The sequence below is a fragment of the Balearica regulorum genome, chromosome 11, assembly GCF_011004875.1.
Source record: "Balearica regulorum gibbericeps isolate bBalReg1 chromosome 11, bBalReg1.pri, whole genome shotgun sequence".
In the NCBI taxonomy this organism is placed as follows: Eukaryota; Metazoa; Chordata; class Aves; order Gruiformes; family Gruidae; genus Balearica; species Balearica regulorum.
The window spans coordinates 3,145,022-3,169,392 of record NC_046194.1 but is presented as its reverse complement, the minus strand read 5'-3'; the positions used below and the strand labels follow the sequence as shown (position 1 = coordinate 3,169,392).

Genomic DNA, 24,371 nt, shown 5'->3' with positions numbered 1-24,371 from the left:
CCCTTTTTGGAATATACTGATGGTTCTTTAGCATCTGCTACTGCTTGAGATCTAGATGGCCTCTTGGTCTGAACTGGTATAGTTGTTCTTATGTTTTTAATTAAATTATAAATAGCCAACTAGTGCTGTCCTAAAACCGTATCAAGGTATTTCCTAAGAGGTGCTTGCTTTTTTTTTTTTTTGCTTTTTTTTCCCCCTCATGGGAAATAGAGTGTGTTGTGATTGCAGAAGCACAAACCAGAAGGGCAAAGGATCAGGCAGTTCAAAGAACGACCTGTCATCCTTTCTCTCAGTTTTCTCAAGGCTGAAATTGCTGTGGAAATGTGGCAGATGGGGCTCCAGGTGCCACAGAGCCAACGCTCCCTCTGCACTAGCTAGGTTTTCCCCAGTTAGACCTTTGCTCCATACTCATCTGTTATCTCCCCTTCCCCACTCATCTCCTAGGGGCTCCTCTGTAATCCCCTCTACCCTAGTGTGTGTTTGCATGACACATACACACAAATACCTGTGAGATCTGCAGGAGATCTGAGATCCTGATGTTCCAGAGGTTTCTGCATGCAGAGTTGTTTAATGAAAGAGGAATTAGAGGACAAAAGATACTCTAAACTGGGTAAGCGCTGTTTCATTACGCAGTGTACCAGCTTTGCTGGTCAAGTCAAAGATCAAATTTTCTGTTTTCCCAGGTGTCAGGCTGCCACCTGTGTTTGCAAAAGAGTAGATTTAACTTCACTGCTAGAAGCATTTGTATTCTTCCCCTCTCCCTGACCTGTCACTTATATATTCACATTATAAGCAAAGTCTGGTTTCATCTTCTATCTGGTTTATTCTGTACTTCCAGTAAAGTCTGCCTGATGACAAATATTACATCTATATCCATACAGAATTAAAGGCAAAAAGGCAGTTGAGCAGCTCTGGAAAAAAATTAAAGACACTCAAATCAGAAAGTGCAGTTTGCTCATACAAGCAGTTTCAGAAAAGGCAAGATCATCAAGCCTGACCTGCATAAAATAGGCTGTGACTATTACAGGGTAATTTTTGCTATAAACACACAACTTCTGATTTAACAGAGCTGGTCTTTTTAAAAGACAATGATCTACTTGTGATTTGAACAGCAAGTTCTAGACACTTGCCGCCTTGCCTGAAACTACCTTGCTTCGTGTTTGTAGGCAATTCAGGGTGTTAAGCTTTTGTTGGTTGAACAAGAGCAGAGCTCTGTAGCCAGGCTGGCCTAGCCGCTTGGAATGAGGAGAGCGGTGGTGGCTTGCTTAGATTCCTTTCCCTGCCTGGTGTTGTCCCACTATCAGCACTGTCCGCTCCAGGTAGCCCAGGGTTAAGAGGTTAATGGGAACAAAGTAGCTGCGCTGGGTTATCTGGATCAGAGTCTGCAGACAGGCACCTTCCACCAAACCTCAGTGCGTGGCAGCTCTTCCTTCAAAGGGAAGATCAGAAACCCAAAGCCTCTGCTTAGAGCTGGTCCTGACTTCCCCTTCAATCTCTAAAGTCTTCCTTTCAGCTGAAAGCAGATTTTTATCTCTGCCTCATCAAGTTGCTTATGGGGTGCAGCTGCCTGCCAGCATGCCGGCTGCTTAACCCTCTCTTCCTCAGCCCCTTCACACAGTTTCCCAACCCCATATGACAGATGATTTAAATGATTTCAGTGGAGACAGAAGAATACAATCTTTCCTGTAGTAGTCTTCCCAAGTGAGTATTTTTCTCTCCTATTTTATATCAAAATACAGTTTTATTCCTCCTAGCCACAGCTGTCACAGCAAGAATGCATATTGAAGCTACAGAATGCAATCTCACTCTTGGTTTTAGGTGTATATAAAACTTTGGTCACATTAAAATTCAGATGCTTTGTTTGAGGCTCTTTTCATTAACTGGTACAGATCATCGTGCATATATTACTGACTGTTATTATTTATGACTCCAATAATCCCTGCCACATCTACAAAGTTTTCCGGAAGTTATTTTGTATTTCCATTACAATAGGATGGCTTAGGGCTTGCTTTCTGCTGACCCTTGTAAAAAACTTCTAAGACGCTCCTAATTAAACAGGGTAGCATGCCACACGCCAGTAAGATTCTTGAGCTGGCTAACCAGCAGTGGTTTCCACGTTTTCAATTACAGCACTTCTTTCCTCTGAGGAGTATTACTGTAGTTTCTGTGGTTTCCTACTGAAGCATAAAACAATTTCTTATGGTGTGTGTAAGATAGAGACTGGGCTGTTGTAACCATATTTTGCTGCTTTCCAAGAGATGGTCTTTTTGTAATGGTTTTGTGAGAAGCCATCAATAGCTTTAATGCCTGAAGTGAAGCTTTTTGTATTTGATGAATATGTCTCCATATGCCACAGTACCTTAAACCACTGAATTGTTGTAGGACCTCATCCTCAAATTCCTAGTTTCCCTACTGTCTCTTGAGCAGATTTTGTGAGCGCTGTTTGATTTCTGAGACAGAGCTTTCCGTGAATGGCCAATGTAATGCCACGCAGAATAACGCAGCTGGTACCGCTCCATTATGTCAAAGGTGTTTTGCCATAACATGGTACTAGAGAAACTATTTTTTGTTCTATGTGATTGTACTGTGTGACATGAAAGTATAGTAAGCATGTAGGGGAAACAAACTGACAAAATTAAGAATCTAGGGTTTATTATTAAGTGTAGTATTTATTACACAAGATTTTACAATTATGTTATTGTGACATTACCTTGCAGAACAAAGTTAAGCTCTTAGGGCTTGCCTGGCATATGCAAAGGAAGCCAAACAAAAATATGCTGGATTGGGAAACTAACTGGAGGTTCACATTCTTCTCCACGGAGTGAGATTCTCGATAAGTAACTAACTCCATCCTTTCTAGATAAGCGCTGTGTTGTAGTCCATCTGTAATCACCAATCCGGTTATCTAAGGCTGCCTGTCCTCTGCCAGGCAGGAATGCACGCATTTAGAAAACATACTTATTTTCCCAGACAGCTGCTGCATGGACTAGAAGGCGACGGCTCCTGCAGATGCAAAGTGCTCTGCGGGAAAGTTCATAACCTCCTGTCAAAAGTATTTGAGTCATTTAATTGACTAGCATATAACTATGTATGTATGCTCCCCCTATGCATGTTGTAAATAGATTAATAAGAAAGGGCTTTATTAAACAGCATTATGCTTTATTTCTCTCTACTTTTCCCATTAGCCAAGGCTTTGTTATGGTGCTGTATCGCAAGCCCGGAGCCGACGGCGGTATCTGCTACGAGGAGTAGTCCTTCGGCCAGCAGGACCCGAAGCCGGGAGAGGAACGTGACTCTGCCTGGAAAACAAGTCCGGGACGTCTGCCGGGACCCCCGGGCTCGGGCTGCCGTGTCGCCGCCGCAGAGGTGGAAGGCGGCCCCGGCTGCCCCTCGGTCCCGGGCCGCCCCTGCGCGCTGGTAGCGGCGGGCCCGCTGCCGGCTGGCCGCCTGCCCGGAGAGGGGGAGGCGGCCGCGGGGCTCTGCCACCGAAGGTGTGTCCTGCCCTAGGCGCGGCTCTCTCGCAGGTACTAATCGCCGCCCTGCCCCGGCTCCCTTCTGCATTCTCCCTTCCGCCCCGCTCCCCCTGGAGCCAGCGGTCCTTGAGCGCGGCCGGGATGTACGGGGGCCAGCAGCAGCTGCAGCCCCTCACGCTGCCCCCGCACCTCCAGCAGCAGCACCAGCAGCAGCACCACTACTACCGGCGCCAGCAGCACTACAGCACGCTCCCCGCCGGCCGGCGGCCCCTGTCTTGCTCGGAGCCGCTGCTCCGGCCCCTGCCCTGCCGGGAGCCGTCGCCCTGCCCGGAGCCGCTGCCCCGGCCCTGCCGAGAGCCGCCGCCCTGCCCGGAGCCCCCGCAGCCACCGCGACCCCCGCCGTGCCGGGAGCCGCCGCCCTGCCCCGAGCCGCCGCCGCGGCCCCTGCCGTGCTTCGAGCCCGCGCCCCACCAGCAGCAGGAAAGCAGCGTGGCGTACGACCGGGTGCGGACCTACGGCCCCGGCTGCCGGCGAGTGAGCACGTCCTGCTCCTCCCGGGCCGCCTCGCCGCTGGAGTGCTCGCACGGCTACCAGCAAGTCATCTCCGGCTGCGACCCGCCGCAACAGGTACTGCGGGGCGCCGCCGCCGGGTCTCCTGCCTACCTCGCCCGCCCCCCCCCCCGGGGTGCTGCTCCCCTCCTCCCGGCCGGGGCTGCGCCGCCGCTGGCGCACCTGCCGGCGCCGCCGCCCCGCGGCTCTTCCAGCGGCGGTGCCCCGATCCCGCCCGGGCTGAGGCGGCGTCGAAGCCAAAGGCCGCCCCGGGTGCAAAGGCGGCGCCGGGCCGTGAGCTAGACGCCCTTATGCCGCCGGGTGCGGCGGGGAGGCTGCGGGTCTCCTGTAGGTCCTGCCCGGCGGAGGGTCGGGTCGGGACGGGTTTCCCGCCGGGAAGGGGCGAGGCCGGGGGATGTGGAGAGACCCGGGCCACCGCCTGCCGCGGGGGTGGGCCCGGCCCAGCCCTTCACTACCCGCTCCGCGGGTGGCCGGGGATTTTCCTTTGAAAAAGTCGTTTTACTTCAGACTGAGCGGAGCGACCCGCCTGTGCGCCTGACGGCCTCTAAAAACACTCGGCCCTTCCACAAAACACCCGTCCTGGGAAAAACACGGCTCTTCCGTCTCGGCGAGGCTGTGGCGGGGAGGGCCGGCCTGGGCCCCTCACAGCCCCGCCGCTGCCCTCAGGGGCCCGGCGGGCTCCCGCCACCACCGGGAGCGGAACGGGGCGTCTTCGACCCACACTGGGGCTTTTCCTTTAGCAGTGTGTGTACCCCAAACCCGTCACATATTTAATCTCTCAGTGGAGAGCGGTCATAAGCCAGCAGCAGGGAGGGCAGGCTGCGGGGAGGGCCCGGCAGCTGAGAAATAACGCCTCAGTCCAGTAAGGAAAGCTGCGTGCCTCAGTAACCCGTTTTAACGTACAACTCTTCATTTGCCTTTAAATTTCTCCTTTCCATTTGATTTTGAATGGATCGGTCAATCCCGTATTTGTTTCCTGTTTGCAACTCCAATTTGCATTTTTTTTTTAAACTCAGAACTTCTAAACACGTTGTTCTGTTGCAGTATTTTTGCCCATTTTGTCAATGGAACTGTAAAAATCCAGCCAGAGCTTTCACAGGCTAGCTGCTCCCGTTCCCAGGCGTGGGACGTACACAAAAACACTTCTGCTTATTTAGTGCTGCTCATGTAAATATAATATAAAGGTGTGTGTGCTTAATAGTTCTGTTTGAATCGATGAGGCTAATAACATATGCAACTAAGCAGGTAGGGAAGTAATAGAGTTCATTCAGCTTTGCTTTAAAAGTCTGCACAATGTAGTTTAGCAGGTTTGCTGCTGTCTGTGTTTTCAGGGAATGGCTTGAAAGTATTGATGGAATTTAATGTAATTTTAACATGGGCGATTGATACCTTAGCTAAATCTTAAAATCAAAGCTAGAAACCAATGACTTAAGAACAGCTTTGACTATAAAAACAGAAAAGGAGATCAGAATTTATTCTTAAACCATTTTTTTCCTCTTCTAAATCAGATTTATTAATATCAGTAGAAGTGGGATTGGTATGCTATACCCAGTATGGCAACATATATTTGTAGCAAGTTGAACTCTTACTTAATTTTCTTTCCTGTGTTATTAAAATATTTAACTATGAAAAATAATAGGGATTAAGACCAATATGAAATCTGATCTCCTTTCAAAGCCACATTTGCATAGTTTAAGGGCTACTTTTCTCTGCAGGGTGGTTTCTGTAAATTCTGGAAAGCAAGCTGCTTCACTAATAGCTTTATATGACTTGGATATGACAGGCACATTCCCGCTGGATTAAAGCTGGTAATCCCTCTTCTGCAAGATGTGGGGCAGCAGTGTAAACACTGGTCTCTCACCTCCCAGATAAAGGATCTGCTCAGCTAGGGTAGATGATAGTCTGAATTGCATTCAATTATTTAAATATTCATTAGAATAGATACTGCAGTCCCAGGCTTCCTCAGATAAGTGCATGAACCATTTGATTATAGACCCAAATGCTGTCGCTGCTCTCCGAAGTACATTTAATTTTCAACATATGTTTTAGTCACTGAACCCATTAGGTCGTGCTGATGAAAAATAATTTCTTGCTGAAGTGTTTTGCTGGATTAGTCTTTAAATGCAAAAGAGGGTGTAGTTCAAATCAGGCTTTGTGTGGGCTGCACTTTTAATGGTGGAGAGGGATGGTGCTTAATAAAGATGATTAGGAAGTTATTAAAGAAGAAAACAGTAGCAAAGAGGGAAGTCAGCTGGGAGTAGACAGAAGTTTCATACTTGGTGCTGAATGGGAGTTGTCAGGAAGCAGTGCTGGGAAGAGTGTAGGAAATTTCCAAAGGGCAGATATGGTTGCCCTTTGAGCAGATCACGCATAGCTGCATAAACTGAGTAATACAGGGATGCCTAACTCCTGTGGATATTTTAACGTAACACTAGAATTTTCAGCTAGTGACAGCCTAGACCTGTAGTTTAAGCTTTGTACCGTTGATGAGGCAAAGGACTATCTTTGTTTAATTCACTTCTGCAGAGCTTTTGTAGATGAATGATAACAAATGTCTACATCACTGTTGATATGCTGACTTCTTATTTAGTCACACGGTTGGTGTGTTGTGTTGATGGGCGTTTTTAGTAAGGCAGAGGGAGGGAGAATTGGAAACTGGTGTGTGCATGTAGTACGCATGACTACTTTTTGTGGTTCAGGATTCAGTTTGCTTTACTTTTTTGATCTAACTTTGTTTTATCCTTGATGTAGAAGCCAAATGTTACTCCCAGGCATGGCAAGCTTCATCTGGAGTAATTCACGGCAAAAGTTGCTCTCATCTGCTTGATCTAAATGGAGAATGTTGTTTAGAATAAATTCTCTTCGGGTATGGCTTACATGTATGCACCCTTTCACCATGGTCATGAACAAATGATGTATGAAATGGCACGCACAATCCTGAAAGCCTTTGTAGGAGTTGTCTATCCATGTGAGAAATCTTGTGAGTTAAGACCTTTTCATGGCTGTGCTCAGTTCTGCAAAGTGCTGAGGGCTCTCGCCTCCCATTGTGAAAACGGGATAGTATTAACCAGCTTGTAAGATTTGTCTGTATTGTTCGAAACAGCCCTCAAACATAGCCTGCCGTTTCCGTATTTCAGCTGCCAAATGTAACTCATAAATTCTGATTAGATGACTGGATTGCTTGTAATTAATGAGACAGTATGTTGTGGATAAAAGGTTTTCATATAGATGAAATTCTCACCTTAATCGCTGTTTTGTCTGAAGCTAAGGGAAATTGGTTGAAATAAAAATTTACTGATTGTTTTTTCATAAAATTTACATGCGATGACTGGATAAATCTATCAAATGCTTATTTTAAAATTTAAAAATCTTATTTAAAAATCTTATTTAAAAATCTTAAAGACTAGCAAAATCATTATGAAAGTGTTAGCATATACTTTTTGAAATTATCCTTATAAACATAGATGCAGAATGACTGATCGGGCTGTTACAAATCTCAAACCCAGTCATACCACTGAAATCCACAACAGCACTGGGCTCTCCCCTTTAAAATCCTACCTTCCCCTTCCCTCTCTCAGTTCCAAAACGTTGCATCTGGGAAGCACTGTAGCTGATTACAGAGAATGATGGAAAACTTGGAAATAGCCCGAGGTCATATTCCGTGGTGGTGCAGCTCCCGCAGCACGCTTGTTGGAGATGGCATCTCCCTTGGGCAGAGCAAGGAACCGCGTGTGGGTCGTTCAGGCTGGCACAGTCACAGGGTTTCTGGCTTCTCCGATCCCTCCCAGCCTGGGCAGGTCCAGCCTGCTCGGCTGGTACGGGAGGAAGGGCAGGCAAATCCCTGTTTGTAAAGGAGTGAGGGAAATGCATCAAAGTTCTTTGGAAATGAAAGAGTTTGGGTATCTTTAAGCATTATTTTATCCAAGTAAAACATTCTTATGTTCTGTATAAAATTCCACATAAGATTAGACTGTCCTTTTGAATATTTTAAAAGTGTATTGCAACTTAAATGCTCGAGTCTTCTCAGTTCTGAATATATTCCTCTGAGAACACTTAGGTAACTAGGTAAAATAATTTTACACGTTATCCTCTCTAGACAGTGTGAGTTAGGTATTCCACAGCCCTGTGGCAGCATGATTTAGTTCAGGCAGGTTTGTCCAGCTTTTCAGTAAATTGAAAAAGGTGTCTTTTTAATTTCATACACAATGCTCGTCTTGTTTTCATGTGCGTTACAATGGTAGTCAGCTCTGAATAAGAACAATTGCTGCTTTTCCACGGCAGTTGTATTGCTGTAGCACTGGACAGTGCCAGCAGATCCAGGCTCAGCGCGAAGCTCGGAGCTGCCTCCCTGGGTCAGAGGAGGAACTGAGTCAAGGGTATATGCCTGCTGTGAAAGGAAGTACCAGTGGGCATTCATTTTTTTAAACTATTTTACTTTTTAGTTCAAATTGTGTAGGTGTCCGAATGATGTAGGAGCTGGGGTGTAGGTTCCAGGCCTCCATATTGTCTCTTTTTGGTCTTATGTCCCGATAGAGTTCTGTTGCCGTCGGTGGGTTCCCTTCTTTGACGGACCTACCTCAAGTACACTGCGTGTGGGAGGAGGAGTAATCAGCTTTCTAAGTTTTCTGCAGCACTTATAATTTTGAGATTTCTTAATTACTATGATTGCCACTAAAGCAGTTTCTTTTCTACTCTGATTTCTCTTTCCTGGTGCTGTTATGATTCACTCTTGGGAGATTTGGAAAACTGCTTCAGGCTTCCTAAAGTTACACAACAGTTCATAGCTGGAAATCTGACCTACTTCAGAGCTGCTCTTGCCCAGTTAAGAATGTCTCTGAGACTGAACTGCAGCAATATCAGCTTCCTAAGCGTTGCCCACGGGTTAAGGGAAGAAATTATTTGTTATGAAAATTTGTAAATTTGTACTGTGAGGAAGAATAGATAGTATGCTGTAAGCTAACAAACTGTCCAATTCTTAGATTAGATTCAGTGGGAATTTTGCTTACTCGGGTACAGAACTTCAAGCAATGTGTACCATTTGTTATAACGTGTGGTGGTCCACAAAATGGAAGTGTCTGCAATTTCATGTAGACAGTACTCGGGAAAAAAGTGAAAGAATCTATTTGAAAATGAACAAAACTGCTGCCATTTGTGAATTTCTTAATTTGAAAAGGCATAATTCATATTTCATTCAAGAATGTGCGAATGTTCCACGTGGGCATCTTTTTTCATAGGTGTCAATTACGGAGTTTTGTGACCACGTTTTGAAACAATTGGCACTGCTTGGTTCATTGGATAGTGACCTGATTCAGTTTGCTGGCTGTTCCTCTGCCCCTTTCATTTCGGCGTTTAAGCAAAATACGAATTTTCTTCCCTTGGTGAAACAAAAGGTGGTTTAGATATACATCCATTTACACCAGCTGACCGTAATACGTAACGTGAAAGACCATGAGTAAAAGACAGTGTCTGTGGAACAGGGACATGCGATCCTTGAAGGCCCACTCCAGGATGTCAGCTTTGGTTTGTTTCTTATTCTGTTGACACTTACAGAAAATAGGAACTAATTCCCTCAGAATTGCAAAGAGGCCATTGAGGAAAAACAAACTCTTAAAACTGAGAGTCTGGATTGCATACTGCCACATCCTATATGGGTTATTTCCTTTGGGGTGGAAGGGCCCTGGCTATAAAACACTTCTTGGTGATTCTGGCCAGTGGATCTCAATATGTTTATAGCTGATGACCATATTCAGATTAATTTGGGAATCCATGTAAGCCTGAGCTCTAAGGATAAAAAGTTTTAGAGAGAGAAGTGCAGTAATCACTGAAACATTACTTATTTTCTTCCTTGCAGGGCACTATTCGAAGGATTATTATCGAGAATCCTGATCAGGTAGGAAACCTCTTTAGTGCTGGAGTTCTGCTTGCATAACACTTCCTCCCTTAATTATCCTGATTCGGTAAAGTGCTCAGCTACCTCCGTCGGGGATGCTAAATATTCTGAAATCCCATGGCCCACAGCCCTGATTGTGAGAGATGAAATTATTAGGGATTGAAAATACTACAGAATCGCCAGTGAGGCTTCCCACCTCTTGGCAGTTAGTTCTCAATTAATGACCTTCAGTAGCATTGCTAGCGGAGATGAACGTCTGGTTCTACTATGCTATTTCAAACATTGTCTAGATGGAAGTCGCTTTGTTTCCAAATGGACATACATGCCAATGTACACATCTTAAAGAACTATCTCAAAGCATATGCATCTTCAAATTACATTTTTTCGTCAAAATTACACTATTCTGAATTTGCTGTTTGACAACATTTATGAATGTTTTTATTAAAATGTTTTCCAGGAGCCATTATCCCCATTTCTTAGAGGGGGGAATTTCTTTCCTGGAAATAATGTCATCTATGAAAAGACCATAAGAAAATACGAGCTATTAAATCCCCACCAAGTAAGTTGGTTATTTATATTATCTGTTGCAAAAGAAAACTGAGATGGTAGCAGAAAAGTAATGTTCCTGGGTTCTTGGGGGTTTTTTTATTGGGAACTGCCAACCCGAGAATTGCCTTGGTGAGCTATAGGACACATTCTCACAGTAAATGAAACAACTTCTGTATGTGAGGAGAACAGAAGTTGGAATGTTTTCTGTATTTTTACTAAGAATTTATTATTTCAGACTAACAATGAAAACTGCTGTTGTATCTCTAGCATTGTCAGTCTTTGCCTGAATACTGATGGAGAATTAGTTTCTTGCAGTAGCTCCAGAACAGAATAACCAATACAAATTTTTACACAAAAGACAGATTTTAGCTTTTTCTTTCTTTTTACTCATTCTTGAAAAAATACATTTGGTAAAGCTGCCTGAAATTTCATCTTAGACTTGGTGTTTTGTCAATAGCAAAAATATTATTTCTTTTTTTATTGCTCTGAAATAGTTATTTTCAGCAGGAAAAAAATGGAAATTAAAGCTATTTCAGATTAATCAATCCTACCTGTTTGGGGGTTTTTTTGTTTTTTAACTGACATTTTCATTCCATTCTGGATTTTAGATAGGTAAGTTAGGTGTGATATCCATACCCTAAACTGGAAAGCAAAAAAATTTGAGCTAATGCGGAAATAAAGTGTGGAGTCAAGTCCTAGAAACCATGTTTCTACTTCTGCTTTTTGTTACCCAGAGTGTATCTAGATTTATGTCAAATCAGGAGGGTAGTTTTGAAGGAAATTTCCCAGTCTTCTACTACATGTCGCTCTTTGGTTTACACTGCACTGTGATCTTGGACCATGCAAGCTACATTTCTTTCAGGTGAAATGAGAATCTGTTGGAAGAGCGCACCCAGTGTGCTGCGACTGGGAATGGTGGGAGGCCCATTCAAATCCTGATGTAAAACCTTCTCAGATAGGTAGAATGTCAGTGTTGGGTCCTCCCCCTACTCCTCTTGTGCCACAGCATAATGCCGATGTAATGTAGTCTCTGTATTCTGATTTTGGCACAGAATTAGATGTTGGTTCAACCTTTCAAATGTAACTGCATTGTGAATTTTAAGTCAAAGTTACCTGAAGCCTAGGATGAGCGTTTATATACTTCTGTGTAGAATACAAAATATATATTTTTTTTTTGAAGTAAACTAGTAAAAGCCATGATGTAGAGAAACAATTAAGTTTGCTGAAATTGGTAACTTTCAGTGTTTTGACTGGAACTTAAACTAGTTTTAGTTTATTGTTTTGGTGGGTGGTTTTGTAAATAGCACTTTTCTTGATTATAAAAGCAAGACAGGTATCCCTTATATATCGCATACTCTGAATCTGGAATTGCTGAAAGCATTTGTAGAAGAAAATGTCTTGAGCTATATCCTGTTCTAAATTTTTTTCTGAGGTAACAAAAACTCAGGTCAGCTGGTGCTCTTCTATCTCTAAAATACTTAATAAAACAGGATATGCAATAATGGAGGTCCCCATTGCCTGAGTATGTTAAGAGTAACAACATAATGAAACACGCAACTCAGTTAAGAAAGGTGTATCTTCTGTGCTTTCTGTTTGCAGCTACTAAAATTTGGGAATTACAACCTTCAAGTATGAAAGTGTGAGGCAAACACATGTTCAATTAGGAAAAAAAACAGTTTTATTAGGGTTATTATAAAATCTGAAATTGTCAACAGTCTTTCCATGCAAAACCACATTTCCTTCATTTATGTATCCATGTCAAGCTTCCATCTCATTAAGACATGTCCAGCAGCTGAAAAGAGTTCCTTGTTCTTTCTAGGAGAAGCAGTACCAGTTTTCCCAGCACTGTCCGATTCCCCAGCAAGTGGATCAGTGCCATGCTGAGCAGTCCCAGGTCACGTCCCAGTGCCAGCAGACACAGACCAGCAGCCCCTGTGAAATAATTCCAGTCTGCGTGAGTGACGACTGCCAAGGAAATACAGTGAGGAGGGTAACAGTTCAAACCTGTGAACCGGTGAGAATCACATTTTACTATTCGCAATGTATTTTTGTTTTGTATGCAGAGTACAAAACTTTACAGATACATAAAATTGCTAATCCCCAACCTCAGAAGTTTTTGTTCAAACTCATAGTAGGGTCATTAAGCACCATATACCCGTTGTAAGTAAACAGCAGAGTTAGTGTGTCTGTTGCAGGTAACTTCTACGTATGCTGCGATGGCAGACTTGTCTAGAACTGTCCAAGACTTTGTCACGTGCTGTTTAAAAAAAGAAAGAAAAGAAAGAAAAAAAAGAAAAAAAGCTGGTTTAGGTGTTGTTGGCGTAGACCTGCGCTTAATTGTACTGACTGATCATCATTCTATTGTCCTTTAAATGTGTTAAGTCTTGCTGGTTTGGTTGTGTTGGGTTTTTTTTTTTTCCCTTTATCTGGGAGTGTTAACCAATGACTGAGTCAGGTTTCATCTGTCAGTCTTTGTACAATAAAGATTGAGTAATGTAAAGCTTATCCCTCTAGGTTTGGAGAGAAGTTGCATTGCTTTATAAAATGGACATGCATCAATTCAGGATTGCTTTCTGTCTAAACTCATCAATAAGGACTTCAAATATATTTCAATTTGATGTAGAAGCATTTGACACACATTCACTGCAAGCACAAAACTAGCTGCCCTCATTTTACAGCAGGTTGCAAGTTCTAGAGTTTCTAAGGGCTGCAGGAGGTTTGCTATACATCTAACTTCCTTCAGTTGGGGAAGGGAGTGCTGCGGTCCTTCCTGTGCATTTGTTCGATATATAGGTGGCAAGACAAATGTGCTTGGTGACCTTAGTGTTAGAGCTACGGGGAATCTTCCACAGCCAGATACTCCCATAAACCAACTTAGGTATGCTCAGACTAGGTTGCTGTTTGAATTCTTTCATAGTTCACATCCATAAACCTTTGGACTGTGGCAATACAAACACCATTTTTGCAGTGGGGAATCTTGCACCCCGTTGGTTCTATCTGGGTGCTGCCCACTGGCGTCGTATCTACTACAGCTACGGAAGCATGCGTATTAATGAGATTTCCTAATTCTCAACACTTTCTGTATTAGAATAACAATGACGATACTGCCATAGAAGAGAATACTTTGCGTATTTCTTGTTGTTGTAAAGGAAGTAATTTATTTCTGTACGGTTTACCCAAACCCAGAATATATGGAAGACTCAATACCAAGGAAAAGAACAGTGTAAATAAATTGCAAATTAGTAAGAGCAAACAAAACCAAATCCATCATACTTGTAGTGTTTTCATGTTCAGCTTTCATCCCGTAAAGGGGAACTCATTTCTGATCTTCCTGCTTATCTTCTGCTAGGTGAATTGCTCTCAGGAAAATAATGACCAGCTGGACTGCCGCTACTTTGGTGAGCTCCTTGCTGAACTGAATCGCAAGACCAACGACTTGCACAGTTGTTTACTACAGCATGTGGAAAAGATAGGAGGAAGGTATTGGCATTCTATCTGTTCTGTCATTTCGGTATTCAGAAATCCTAGCTTTGCACAGTTCAGAGGCCAGTATTGTTTGCAAGTTGGTTTTGTTTTTTTTTTTTCTCCTGACAACTAGAATTGACTATGTATTTTACACATTAATCTAACTTGCTGAATAACTGAGGACATAAAAATGCTGTAAGCCAAATAAATACATTTGAATTTCGATGCTTTTTCAAATTGTTTAGATTAATATGCAGTAAGAATTACATATCCCATGCCTGTTTGCACATAGAGCAAACAAGTGTACTTACAGCATGCTCTGACAGATATTTAATGATACAATTCTATTATGTCCTGAAGAAATAAACAACCCAAATGTCCAAGTTGCCATTTCCTTTGTTCTGTCATGGTGTTATGTTACTTCATGGATTAAAAGATGGCCATCAAAAGGCATAAAGCTCAGAATCTACATGGAAATTAATGCCAAGCATGTATTCTGCAGAGCCCTACAGAATGGCAGTCTCATTTGGTGCTTTCCAAGTTCACTGAAATAAGAAAAGTGGTCCCTTAGCAGGGGAAAGTGGAATTGAAGCATCACAAAACCCCTGACACTGCTAAGTAAACACTTCAGGAATGTCAATATATTGCAGCATAGTTCTGGGTAAACCATTACCCAGCCAATTAAGAATGTAATTGAGTTAACTGAACATAATTGGGATAACTGCCCAAAGAAACAGAGATAGTTAGCCTGTGTTAACTGTACTGCTATTAGTATTCCAGTCTCCTTGGCTATTTCTACACAGAATCACATTTAACAACTCGTGTTGCCTTGCACCTTAAAAGGAAGGTAACAGCTCTTGGTCTGATAAAGAACCTTCCTTGCTCCGTATTTTAAAGATAATCTTTTCATAGTTGTGAATGTGGGCACAAATTCTTAAAGTTCTGAACAAGCTTTGTCAATCTGTCTCTTGAATTGTCTTACAGGAATCATGACATTGAATTCACCTGTCAGGTAAGCATCACGTGTGCTCTTAGCAAGCTGTTCCCTGATGTGTAGTGTTAATAACAACGGTGTGGATCTTCGAGTAAATTAAGCCAAGCCAGTTTAAACAAAGGATGCTAGTCTTTGTTAGTTAATGATTCCTGGTTGTTAATAACGTTCACAGCCTGAAACCCACTGCTAGGCATGTATTCGCAAATGTGATAATATTGAAAGGAAGCTTTAACAATTTGCATTATTCCAGTATGAGAGTCAAATTTTGAAAGTCTTTCCTGTTGTGCCAATAGTGGTTTCATTGTAAAACAAACTTAGAGCTCCATGGATTTTCACTGTGCGTTTTTTGCAAAGGATCTGACACTGTCTTGCCAAGAAAGCCGCTGTTCACCACATGTGCTGCCACGTGTTGCAAGAAGAATGCTGCTCTCACAGAAATGAGGGGTGTGAGGTGACAGAACAGGCTTCTTGCGTCTACAGAAAGCTCGCTTTTGTGAATCGGGCCATGACAGAATCATCAGCACCTCTGTTGTTTGTAAAGGCATTGTGTATATGGCAGAAATACTTGTCTAGGATTAAATTACATGAAGCAATGCCACTTAATCACTGGCAGTGTCTGCGGTGACGCATTGGTCATCGTTATTGACAATCTGTTCTTGTTTAGAAACATGAGATTTGCTCATATTGTAAACTGTTGGGAGTTCTGTTTCAGCGTCAGCTCTTATCTTCTTTGAGAGAGGACTGTTTTGAATACTGCTTTTAGAGTAAATGTTAATGATTTGAATATGTCCTTCATATATCACTTCATCTGTTTTTATACACCACAAATATACAAGACTTTAGAAATCTTCTGGATACACTTTGATCTATTTTCGTTCTTATTTGCCTGGTACTGAACATGTTTTTCATAGTAGAGCCCTGTAATTAATGAAGAAACCACGTTACGATCTACCAGGCAAAATTCTTAATCAAGATGTCTCTCCTTTCCTCCCTTTGCTTAGACTGAAGATATTGAAGATTTAATTCCTAAAGGACTGTCTGAGGCAACAAAGCAGCAGATTCGTTATCTCCTCCAGGTATGTGAGCAGGGTGGAGGGGGTGTGTGGAACCCTGCAGTATCTTGAAACAATGGAAGCTGGCTTACACGTACCAGGGTACCATACACCACTCCATGTTCTGCTTATTCTTTTTTCTGGTGTAAGGGGTGTGGGATCACACAGGTGGCTCCAAGTGACATGTTGTGGCAGCTGGTTCCACGGATTACTCGTGTATTTTAAACTGAGGTTTCCTGGTGCTTTCTTGCAGTTTCACTGGAAACCATCTTTAAGAATAGATCTTTCATCTTTTTTGTGTTGTGTATTAATGCTTTACTTTAAAAGCTAAAGGCAAATAGCTGTGCTGAATGTTGAACTGGCTATCAATTGCCAACCACACATAATGCTTAGACTTGGGTCTCACCTTTTACAAATGTTCTGGTTAAAACCTCTAACACAGCACTGTGCTCCGAGCCATGCTTACAACATTGGGCAACAAAACCACCATTTCTGGTGTGGTTCCATTTACACAGGCTTCTGTGTTTCCTCTGATCTGGTCCTTGTACCCAGCCACCTCAACTCGCCTCCTCAGTTGCCAGCCACGTGGCTTTGGCTGTAAGGCAGTCAGACATACGTCCAAGGTTCCGGTCATGGTTGGTTCGTTGCTTCCTGGCGCTGTCAAACTCTGCAGCGTTGTTTAGAAAAGCACTTGACCGCTCTGTGAAGTGTTTTGCAGAGCTGATTGGGATTGGCCCCCTGCCCTTGACAGAACACCAAGAATGGTGCTGTAGGCTGAATCGACCACAGAGCGGTTGTACCGCGGACATGTGTCAGAACAGGACCCAAACCAACCTGTGCTGCTTAGCAGGAGGCGGGGCTAAGGAGATCCCACCTGGGAGCTGCAGCTGTAGTAATTTATCACTTCCTGCTAAAAACCACATGTGAATAAAGTTGTGAATGAGCCACCTGGTCTGACTTCACAGCTGATCTGCTTTAGGCAGGAGGTTGGACGAGGTGACCTCCCAAGTCCTGTCCAACTGGAATTGTTCTGTGATTCTTTTACAATGGAGATGGACACTGACACCAAACTATTTCACGCCCTCACGTTAGGACCCTGTCCCAGGACACGGAATCAGCTCACCTCTGTGTGAAAGAGCTGAAACACGTATTTCCTGTTTTCTCCAAGTCCAGCAGGTTTTACATTCTCACAACTGTTTAAAAAAAAATGCAGCTACAGTGTCTTTTGGGGAGCCAGATTTTGTCAGCACACATACAAAGTGTGCTCTTGGGCTACACACTGCTCTGGCCTCTCGGACAGCTGTGTTTGGTGTTTCTACATCTGAGGGGGTTCTGAGCCGGCGCCTCAGGTGAAGACCGTGCTGGGTATGCCCAGAGGCTCAAGCCTAAGAGCACGGGGAGTTTCACTGGAGAAGCGCATGGCACCTATGGAATTTAGCAACTTCTAGCACTGAGTAGTTGCTGAGTGGGGGGTTTACTTACATTTTTTACTTAATTCCTTCTTTTAATCTACTCCCATAGTGTATTTCACAATAAAACCAACAAAACTGTTAAGTCAAAGATGAAATACCACTTTAATTAAAAACCCAACAAACAGGTGAGTTAGTTACACAAGCAATGTTCTTTTTGAAGCCGCAGTCAGGTAATAGCACCAGTGGGGATAAAAAATACAAGAAGGACTAATCACCGTATTGGTGGAGCTCTTGATAGCTTTCTGCAATTTGATCACCAAATAAAGGGAAAGTATAAGAGGACAAGAAACACGGGAGGATTTAATTTTTGCCCAGACAGTACAAAATACGTATTCTGCACAGAATATTCAGCCCTTCCAGATGAGTCAAAACTTGAGGAATTAACTTTGTGTGATCTTTCAAGATTTTTCTTCATTCAAATATCAGAAATACATCATGAAATGCAAGTTTAACATGAATCAAGTGTTAGGTGTTACGCTGTTGTGCACTGCTGCCTTTTTCATCCACTTGACTCATTTAATCTTTGGGATCTTCTTCCTTTGGAAGGGAGGAGTTGGTTGTATGCCCCCTCCCCCCTTTTTTATTATTTAAATTTTTAAAAGTTTTAATTAAATTCTCTTGCCCTTGGGCTGAAAGCATGCTTTGCCAGACCTCAAAGATGATGGCTCACTCCTCTGTGACTTCTCAGGCAGGGTATTTATTTCTTTAAATTGGTGTAAGTCACAAAGGTCTGAACGCTCAAAAAATGACTGTGCAATATTAACGCATTTATTTTTCCCTTTTTGCTGTACAAATGCAGTTCTTTACTCTTGTTCTTTCCCTTTTAAAAAAACGTTACCCTCTATTACAAGACAATTTAAACACTGCTCATTTGCAGAACAAAGTGCATGAAAATGTTTCTTTGTAAAGTGCAAGCACTTCAAAGAATGACGTGCAGTAGCTCTAAGAGTCAAAAAGTTATTTTCAGCTGTAAAGTGGTTTCTGTTCTGCCCACTGTCGGGCCTATTGTAAAGAAACACACTAATTAATCACAAGTATATGTTTTAATTTTTTCTCCTCCTAGATGAGAGTGACATCAGACAAATCTATGAGACTCGTGCTTTCCACTTTCAAAAATCTACGTGAAGAGCTTTGCCACCTGCAGGATGACCTGGGGGTAAGCGAGCCACGTTGTTCTGTTCCCATGGCCTGTCGGTGGGAAGTCCGTTAGGATGAAATTTAAATTGTGAAGTCCAGGCTTTAGTTGCTGTAACGGAAATGGCTGGACTGTTAATGGACTAGCAGGACACGTACGGTGGATGAGGTTCGGTTTCTTTCTAGTAGTGGTTTTTCAAGTGTTCTATTTGTTGAAGCCTAAAAACCCAAATACTTTCAAAAGGAAGACAAGAGTGCTGAGTGAAATTAGATTTAAAGCTCTGACTTGGTGTGTACAGTGCACATGGTGTAGATGATCTGTGTTTACTTTTAACATGGCCAAGGAGCACACACCAAGTGCCGCTTTGCTGGTGCTTCCTGGAAAAATCAGGAAAATTTATTATTTTCTCAGCTCTAAACCACCACTTACTACTTACTTAGTATGTTGCACTTTGAATGTGGGAAAAGGTAACTGAAAAATTGCAGCTATTGACCAGAAACCCTTTTGTCTTACAGAAGTTAGAAACTGACAGTGTCTTACTTAAGAAGGATTTGGCTTTTAAAGATTCTCAAGTGAAAGAATACGAAACTATGTTGACTTCTCTGAGAGAGAACAATCGTCAGCAGCAGGTAAATCTGAAAATGTATTTTCAGTGTAGTTACAGTCAGCAAAAAACTAGCCAGTACGCTGACTTTGGAGCAGCCTGAGTAACTGCTGCCTGGCGTGCGTTTGAGTACGTGCACAATCCTGCTGCTTCCTTAAGGAACCTGGCCCATTTAGTCCACTTCTCTGCTTTCCAGCAAGGACTCAGAGAGAGCACTGCCAAGTGTCGCGCTCTGGAAGAGCAGCTCCTCTCTCTTCGGCTCAGTGAGGGAGAAAAGGATTGTCAGCTAAAGGAACTGGAGTACTGCAAGCGTGCCTTGGAGCAAGAGATCCAGAGCCTCAAACTGCAGGTAACAGGCTCACTTACTGCTGTTATTCATGGATACGGATACAATAAGGTATGAAAATGAATGATGAAAACACTTTTTCAAATAAAAAATTACTTAATTTCCTCTAGACCTGCTCCAATCCCACACTACAGACCACCACAGATGAACTCTCTAGCCGTTACGTAGAGATGATCAATAACTTGAGAGAGGATAAAGATCGTGAGATTCGCAATCTTAGGGTAAGTTGATTAACTTGGCATGTCTGTCTTCCTCACCTTGTACGACTGCAGGTAAATGCCTGCTTTTTTAATTAAGGAACAGGAAAGCTCCACCATACGTGCTTTTCACATCTCTTTTGGGTCTGCGGTTACTTTATACATAAATGATGGCTCAAAGACCCTTATGGTAGAACATATAAAACTGTGATTTTAAAAAGAATACAATTCCTTAGACCTAGAAATCAGGGATGAATCAGATAAGCAGGCTGTCCTAAAGGGACATTTTGTGTGTCCTGATAAAGAAAGAAAGTAGCCAAAAAACAGCCAACAGAAAATAAAGGTAAGTAAGTCCCAGTCAAAACTCCATACAGGAAAGGTCTCGTTTACAAGACTGCGGTAATATTTTACCACCCTGGAAGCCAGTTCAGCTGTTGAGCGATGCTATGAGTGTTTATCGCGGTAGAAACCTATTGAGTTGTACTGAATTCTACCAGTATCGCTCGGCACTTCCCGAATTTACTGTGCACCTTGAACTTGAAAATCGTGGGGTTTTGTCTATGTCCATGTATGCCTGGATGTCCATTGCGTATTTTAAATTACACTCATTCAAGTCTTACTGTTTGATAATTTAATGAAAAAAGTACATCCAGAGTCCTAGATACACTGTGAAAGGGGACCCAGAGGGAGCACCAAACACCTAACTCTTCTGAACCTATGTTTTCTAGTCTCAGTTATGCCAATTCCAGCAAGATATATCCAGGAGAGAAGGAAGTAACAGTGACTTGCAAATAAGGCTGCATGAATTGACATCGATGCTGGAGGAGAAAGATGCTTTTATTAAACAACAGCAAGAGGTAAAAGAATACAACTGCTGTCTTGTCCAAGAACTTTTATATTTAAGCCTCCACGTCCTGTGTACGTGGAAACTGCACCAGGAGGCCACCTGTGCTCTCCTGATTTGGCAGTCAGAGGTAGGATTCTTTTAACTGCACACTGTTCCTCTGCCCATCTTTTGGAAGGACAGGCTTTTTGGACTGCTCTTTGAGCGGACTTTCTGCAAGTATCTTGTTGTCACTGTAGTGAACTAATACTTCAGGAAATGTTATTTCATGTGGATGTTTGCTTTTGGTTTTCTCAGGACCTCTTCAGATTGAAGCATGAGAAATTATCAGGCAGTCAGTCCCCTGGTGTCACAGCTATCATCACTAAGAAGTAATGTAGTTATTCACTTTTCTTAAAACCATCCTTTTGATGCTCCATTGTACAGCCTCTGTTAACCCTGTTCCTGCCTCCTGAAAAACATCTCACTACTGCCCGTTCAGCTTGGGGGGGGAAGTTGAGATGGGTTTTCCTATCCAGGGAGGGTTCGCTACTAAGCGCTGTAATGGCAGTTGGAGGGGTGGCCAGCACGTTGAGGTGACATCAGAATGACTCTATCACCTTCTCAGTTATTAGTGAAAAGCTTTGGGGATTAATGACTGGAAGGACCATGGCAAGATGAGAGTGAGTGATCTGGATACGGGTGTGCAGATTTCAGCTTACAGGTTTCCAACTCTCTCCTACAGGTACAGGAATCAGTATCCTATTCTGGGTCTTCTGTCTGATGACTACAAGGTTACATCACCAGTCAATAAATCACAAACTATTGTCATTGAGAGGACTGGAGAGATCTGGAAACATGTAAGTTTACCTAGAGATTATCTCTGAAATTCCCAAGTGTTCTGTTTCACTTCACAGAACGTATTAGCCACGACTGACATCTGAGAGACAGCCACACCACAGCATTAATTTAACTTGGCTGCAAAAAGCAAGAGACTGATTAAAGTCGAGGAACTTGCACTGCCTATTGCAAGGAGGCTCTAATTGGTGGGTGGGGTAGAAAGAGAAGAACCTTTTTGGTTTTTTCCCTGGCACGTAATTACCTTTAACAAAACAAGTGGCCTTGCTGGAGTGCCAGCCCCTGCCCTCGCGCACATCACTGTGCTGGGGAGTTGGTTCAGCAGGAACGTCTAACACGCTGTGCTCCCAGGTGAAGGAGTGTGTTGGGCAGGATTCCTCTGAATCACGACTATTAATGACTCCAAACTATTGCTAAAACGTATTAAGCACCGTGTCCCTAAGCTTATGTTGAGACAGGGCAGTGACTAACCCGGGAAATGCAGAAGAGTGGTGACTTTCTGAGGAGTGACTCGAAGTAAGAATAGCAAATAGGCCTGCAGAAGCTCATTATGTTACAGGGCACGAGGTCACGTTGCCATGTCTGAACACAAGGTGATTAGGCTCGAGAAAGGTCAATGCGGCCAGTTCCCAACCCCGACTTCCAACCAAGTTGCCTGCAGACAGAGTAGGGCAGAGCAGCACAAATAGACAAGAGTTACGAGAGTAGCTTTGTGGGGGGACACAACCAAGGAAAAGACAATTCTGTGAGCAGCCTGAGTAGATGAAGGGTAAAACGTTGTAGAACGATATGTTACCTAGAGTAAGATTGAAAAAATAAAAGGTAGAGGTCACTGGCAAACAGCAGAGTTTTATTACTGATCTCTAAAACTCATTTAGTTCCATTGCATCCTAGTGAAACGTCAAGGAATTAAACAGTAATAAAGCAATTACAAAAATAAAGAACACCCCCCCCACACACTTCCTCCTACCTTACTTGAAGTTACTTGTACTTTCTGTTATAAAAAAAAGGAAAGATTAGTGTACTCTGCATTTGAAGAGATCGGTATCATTAAATAAATAAGAACTGTTTGTATTTTAAGTTTCCCAAGGTCTCTCTATCAATCACTAGCACAAGTCTGAGCTGAAACCAGATTACTCTGCTGCAAGATAAACTTGATAAATCCAGTTTGAGAAGTGCCAACTTCACCTTTACTCCAAGCTCAACAAGCCCTTTTTCTGCACTTATGTACCGCCAGCCGGACCTTTATATCCGCACTCACTATTGAGTAGTAATGGCGATAGGTGTCGGAGCAGTGTCGGTTTTATACTGACAGGAAGCAGCCTGTACATAACGCTGTCTTCAAGCAACGATTATTTATCACGGTCAGTCCTTTAGGATATGGAAGCCAAAGTACTTAAATGTTCTTTGTAACACCCATCTTACTTTACTTATGTTAGAGAAAACTTAGGGTAGAAATTTTGTAATACCTCCTGTTTAGGTATCTGGTAACTTCCTGTTCTTGGTTGTTTTCCTAAGAACAAAAAAAGCTGGTTTCCTTGTTGTGGTGTTTACTGGAGACAGCGAACCATGCCAGCGCTGACAGCTGTCCCTTGCTGAACAAAACCCTTTACAGCCTAAGGGTGCGACTCTGGCCTTGGGAGGACTGGCCGCTGCGAACGCTGACGGGCCGAGCGTTTGTTAAGGAGGAAAGGCTCGTGGGCCATCTGAGTCGCTTTAAAAGTCAAACTGTTAGAGAAACTAAGTACGTCATTAAATCAGACATGCTTTATATACCCAGCAGTTTTGTTTCATATGCAGAAATAAGTGTTTATTTTCTTCTAACAAGCTGCTTGTTTCTTTCAGGAATGAAAGAAATCCCTAAACCACCACAGTGGCTCAAAGGAGTTCACAGCAACTAAAACTGCTTTACTTTCTGCTGCTTTGCATCCCAAAAAGGTTCAGGCTGATAACCAGAAAGGCTGGGAAACACATTAACGACGTGGAATCACAAAGGTGATGGAAACACTGTTTGCTCCTTACCATACAGAAACCTGTTACCTGTGCCCACAATCTGCCACCAACAGCCGTGCACAAACGTTACTTGTACTTTTTCACGCACTTACTTTTTGCTCGGAAGTGAGTGGCACACCGTGCATTTGCGGACTTCAGCGTTCCTTGGCACAACTAACTTCTCTTCTTCAGCCAGGCCCGAAGCAATCTGAGAGACAAATGGAAGAAGTCTGAAACCTCCTCCTCTCTGTACTGTTAGCTACGTTTTTCTGTCCTGTTTACTCATGCCAAGAAGCGAGAATGACACAAATGTAAGTTGGTTCCTTCCATGCCGAGTGGCTGGTTTCAATACAGTCACAGAGCACTGTTTATCTTCTCCTGCCTATTGGAGATGAAGCAAATCCCAGAAACCCCCTTTGCGGGGGACTTTAAAAATACCCCACTGAAAACTCTTACATATGGGAAGCTAAAACACAAAGGAAAATAACTTACTCCAGATATACAACTCCTCAAACTTAGCTACTGAATTGGCAAATACCGAGTTACCTAGTTCAGTGAAAGGCTTGGGCAAATGCTGATTTTTAAAGAATGGTACTGACCTCAGAGTTGATGAAAACAGTTCATAGACTAAATTCCGTCATCAGACCAACCTTCCTTTTAAAACTGTTGCTCCTCGCAGGACCACAGCAATTCTGTCTAAATGATTTGGCATTAAGTAGTTGTCTGAGCAACACAGGGCCGAGAATCACAGGGGACATTTTAAACTATGCAGTCAAAGTGTTGGCTCTTTATCATGGATGGGGTTCTTGCTTTGCTTTAGTTCTGCAGACGTGTATTGCTAGTCACCAATAATATGTATCACAGACAATGGTTAATGGTGAAAGAATGCTGTAGGCTGTAACTATGAAATAAAGCTAAGTGTAACTTTCTGACTCACGCCTATCTGTACTA

General features: G+C 43.0%; 1 protein-coding gene and 1 long non-coding RNA gene across 4 annotated transcripts; one reads left to right on the top strand and one right to left on the bottom strand.

Annotated features, from left to right (window-relative positions):
- Positions 1 to 3,276: 3,276 nt before the first annotated feature.
- Positions 3,277 to 24,352, top strand: POF1B (POF1B actin binding protein). 2 transcript variants are annotated; one of them, XM_075763076.1, is made up of 15 exons: positions 3,277 to 4,100; positions 9,895 to 9,933; positions 10,391 to 10,492; positions 12,302 to 12,496; positions 13,832 to 13,962; positions 14,932 to 14,959; positions 15,943 to 16,017; positions 18,529 to 18,621; positions 19,116 to 19,229; positions 19,401 to 19,553; positions 19,661 to 19,771; positions 20,476 to 20,604; positions 20,889 to 20,962; positions 21,316 to 21,430; positions 23,274 to 24,352. In XM_075763076.1, exons 1-15 carry the CDS (start codon positions 3,615 to 3,617, stop codon positions 23,277 to 23,279), a joined length of 1,851 nt encoding a protein of 616 aa, XP_075619191.1. In that variant the 5' UTR covers positions 3,277 to 3,614; the 3' UTR covers positions 23,280 to 24,352. The 2 variants fall into 2 exon arrangements, with proteins under 2 accessions (XP_075619191.1, XP_075619190.1); XM_075763075.1 differs by lacking the exon at positions 23,274 to 24,352 and having other exon boundaries at positions 21,316 to 21,457.
- LOC142603330 (uncharacterized) lies at positions 12,149 to 23,627 on the bottom strand. Of its 2 annotated transcripts, none has more exons than XR_012837242.1 (3): positions 23,534 to 23,627; positions 13,756 to 13,933; positions 12,149 to 12,739 (listed from the first exon to the last, which is right to left on the bottom strand). It is a non-coding gene; the product is annotated as an uncharacterized LOC142603330 (long non-coding RNA). The 2 variants fall into 2 exon arrangements; XR_012837241.1 differs by having other exon boundaries at positions 13,756 to 22,799; positions 23,534 to 23,610.
- Positions 24,353 to 24,371: the final 19 nt, after the last annotated feature.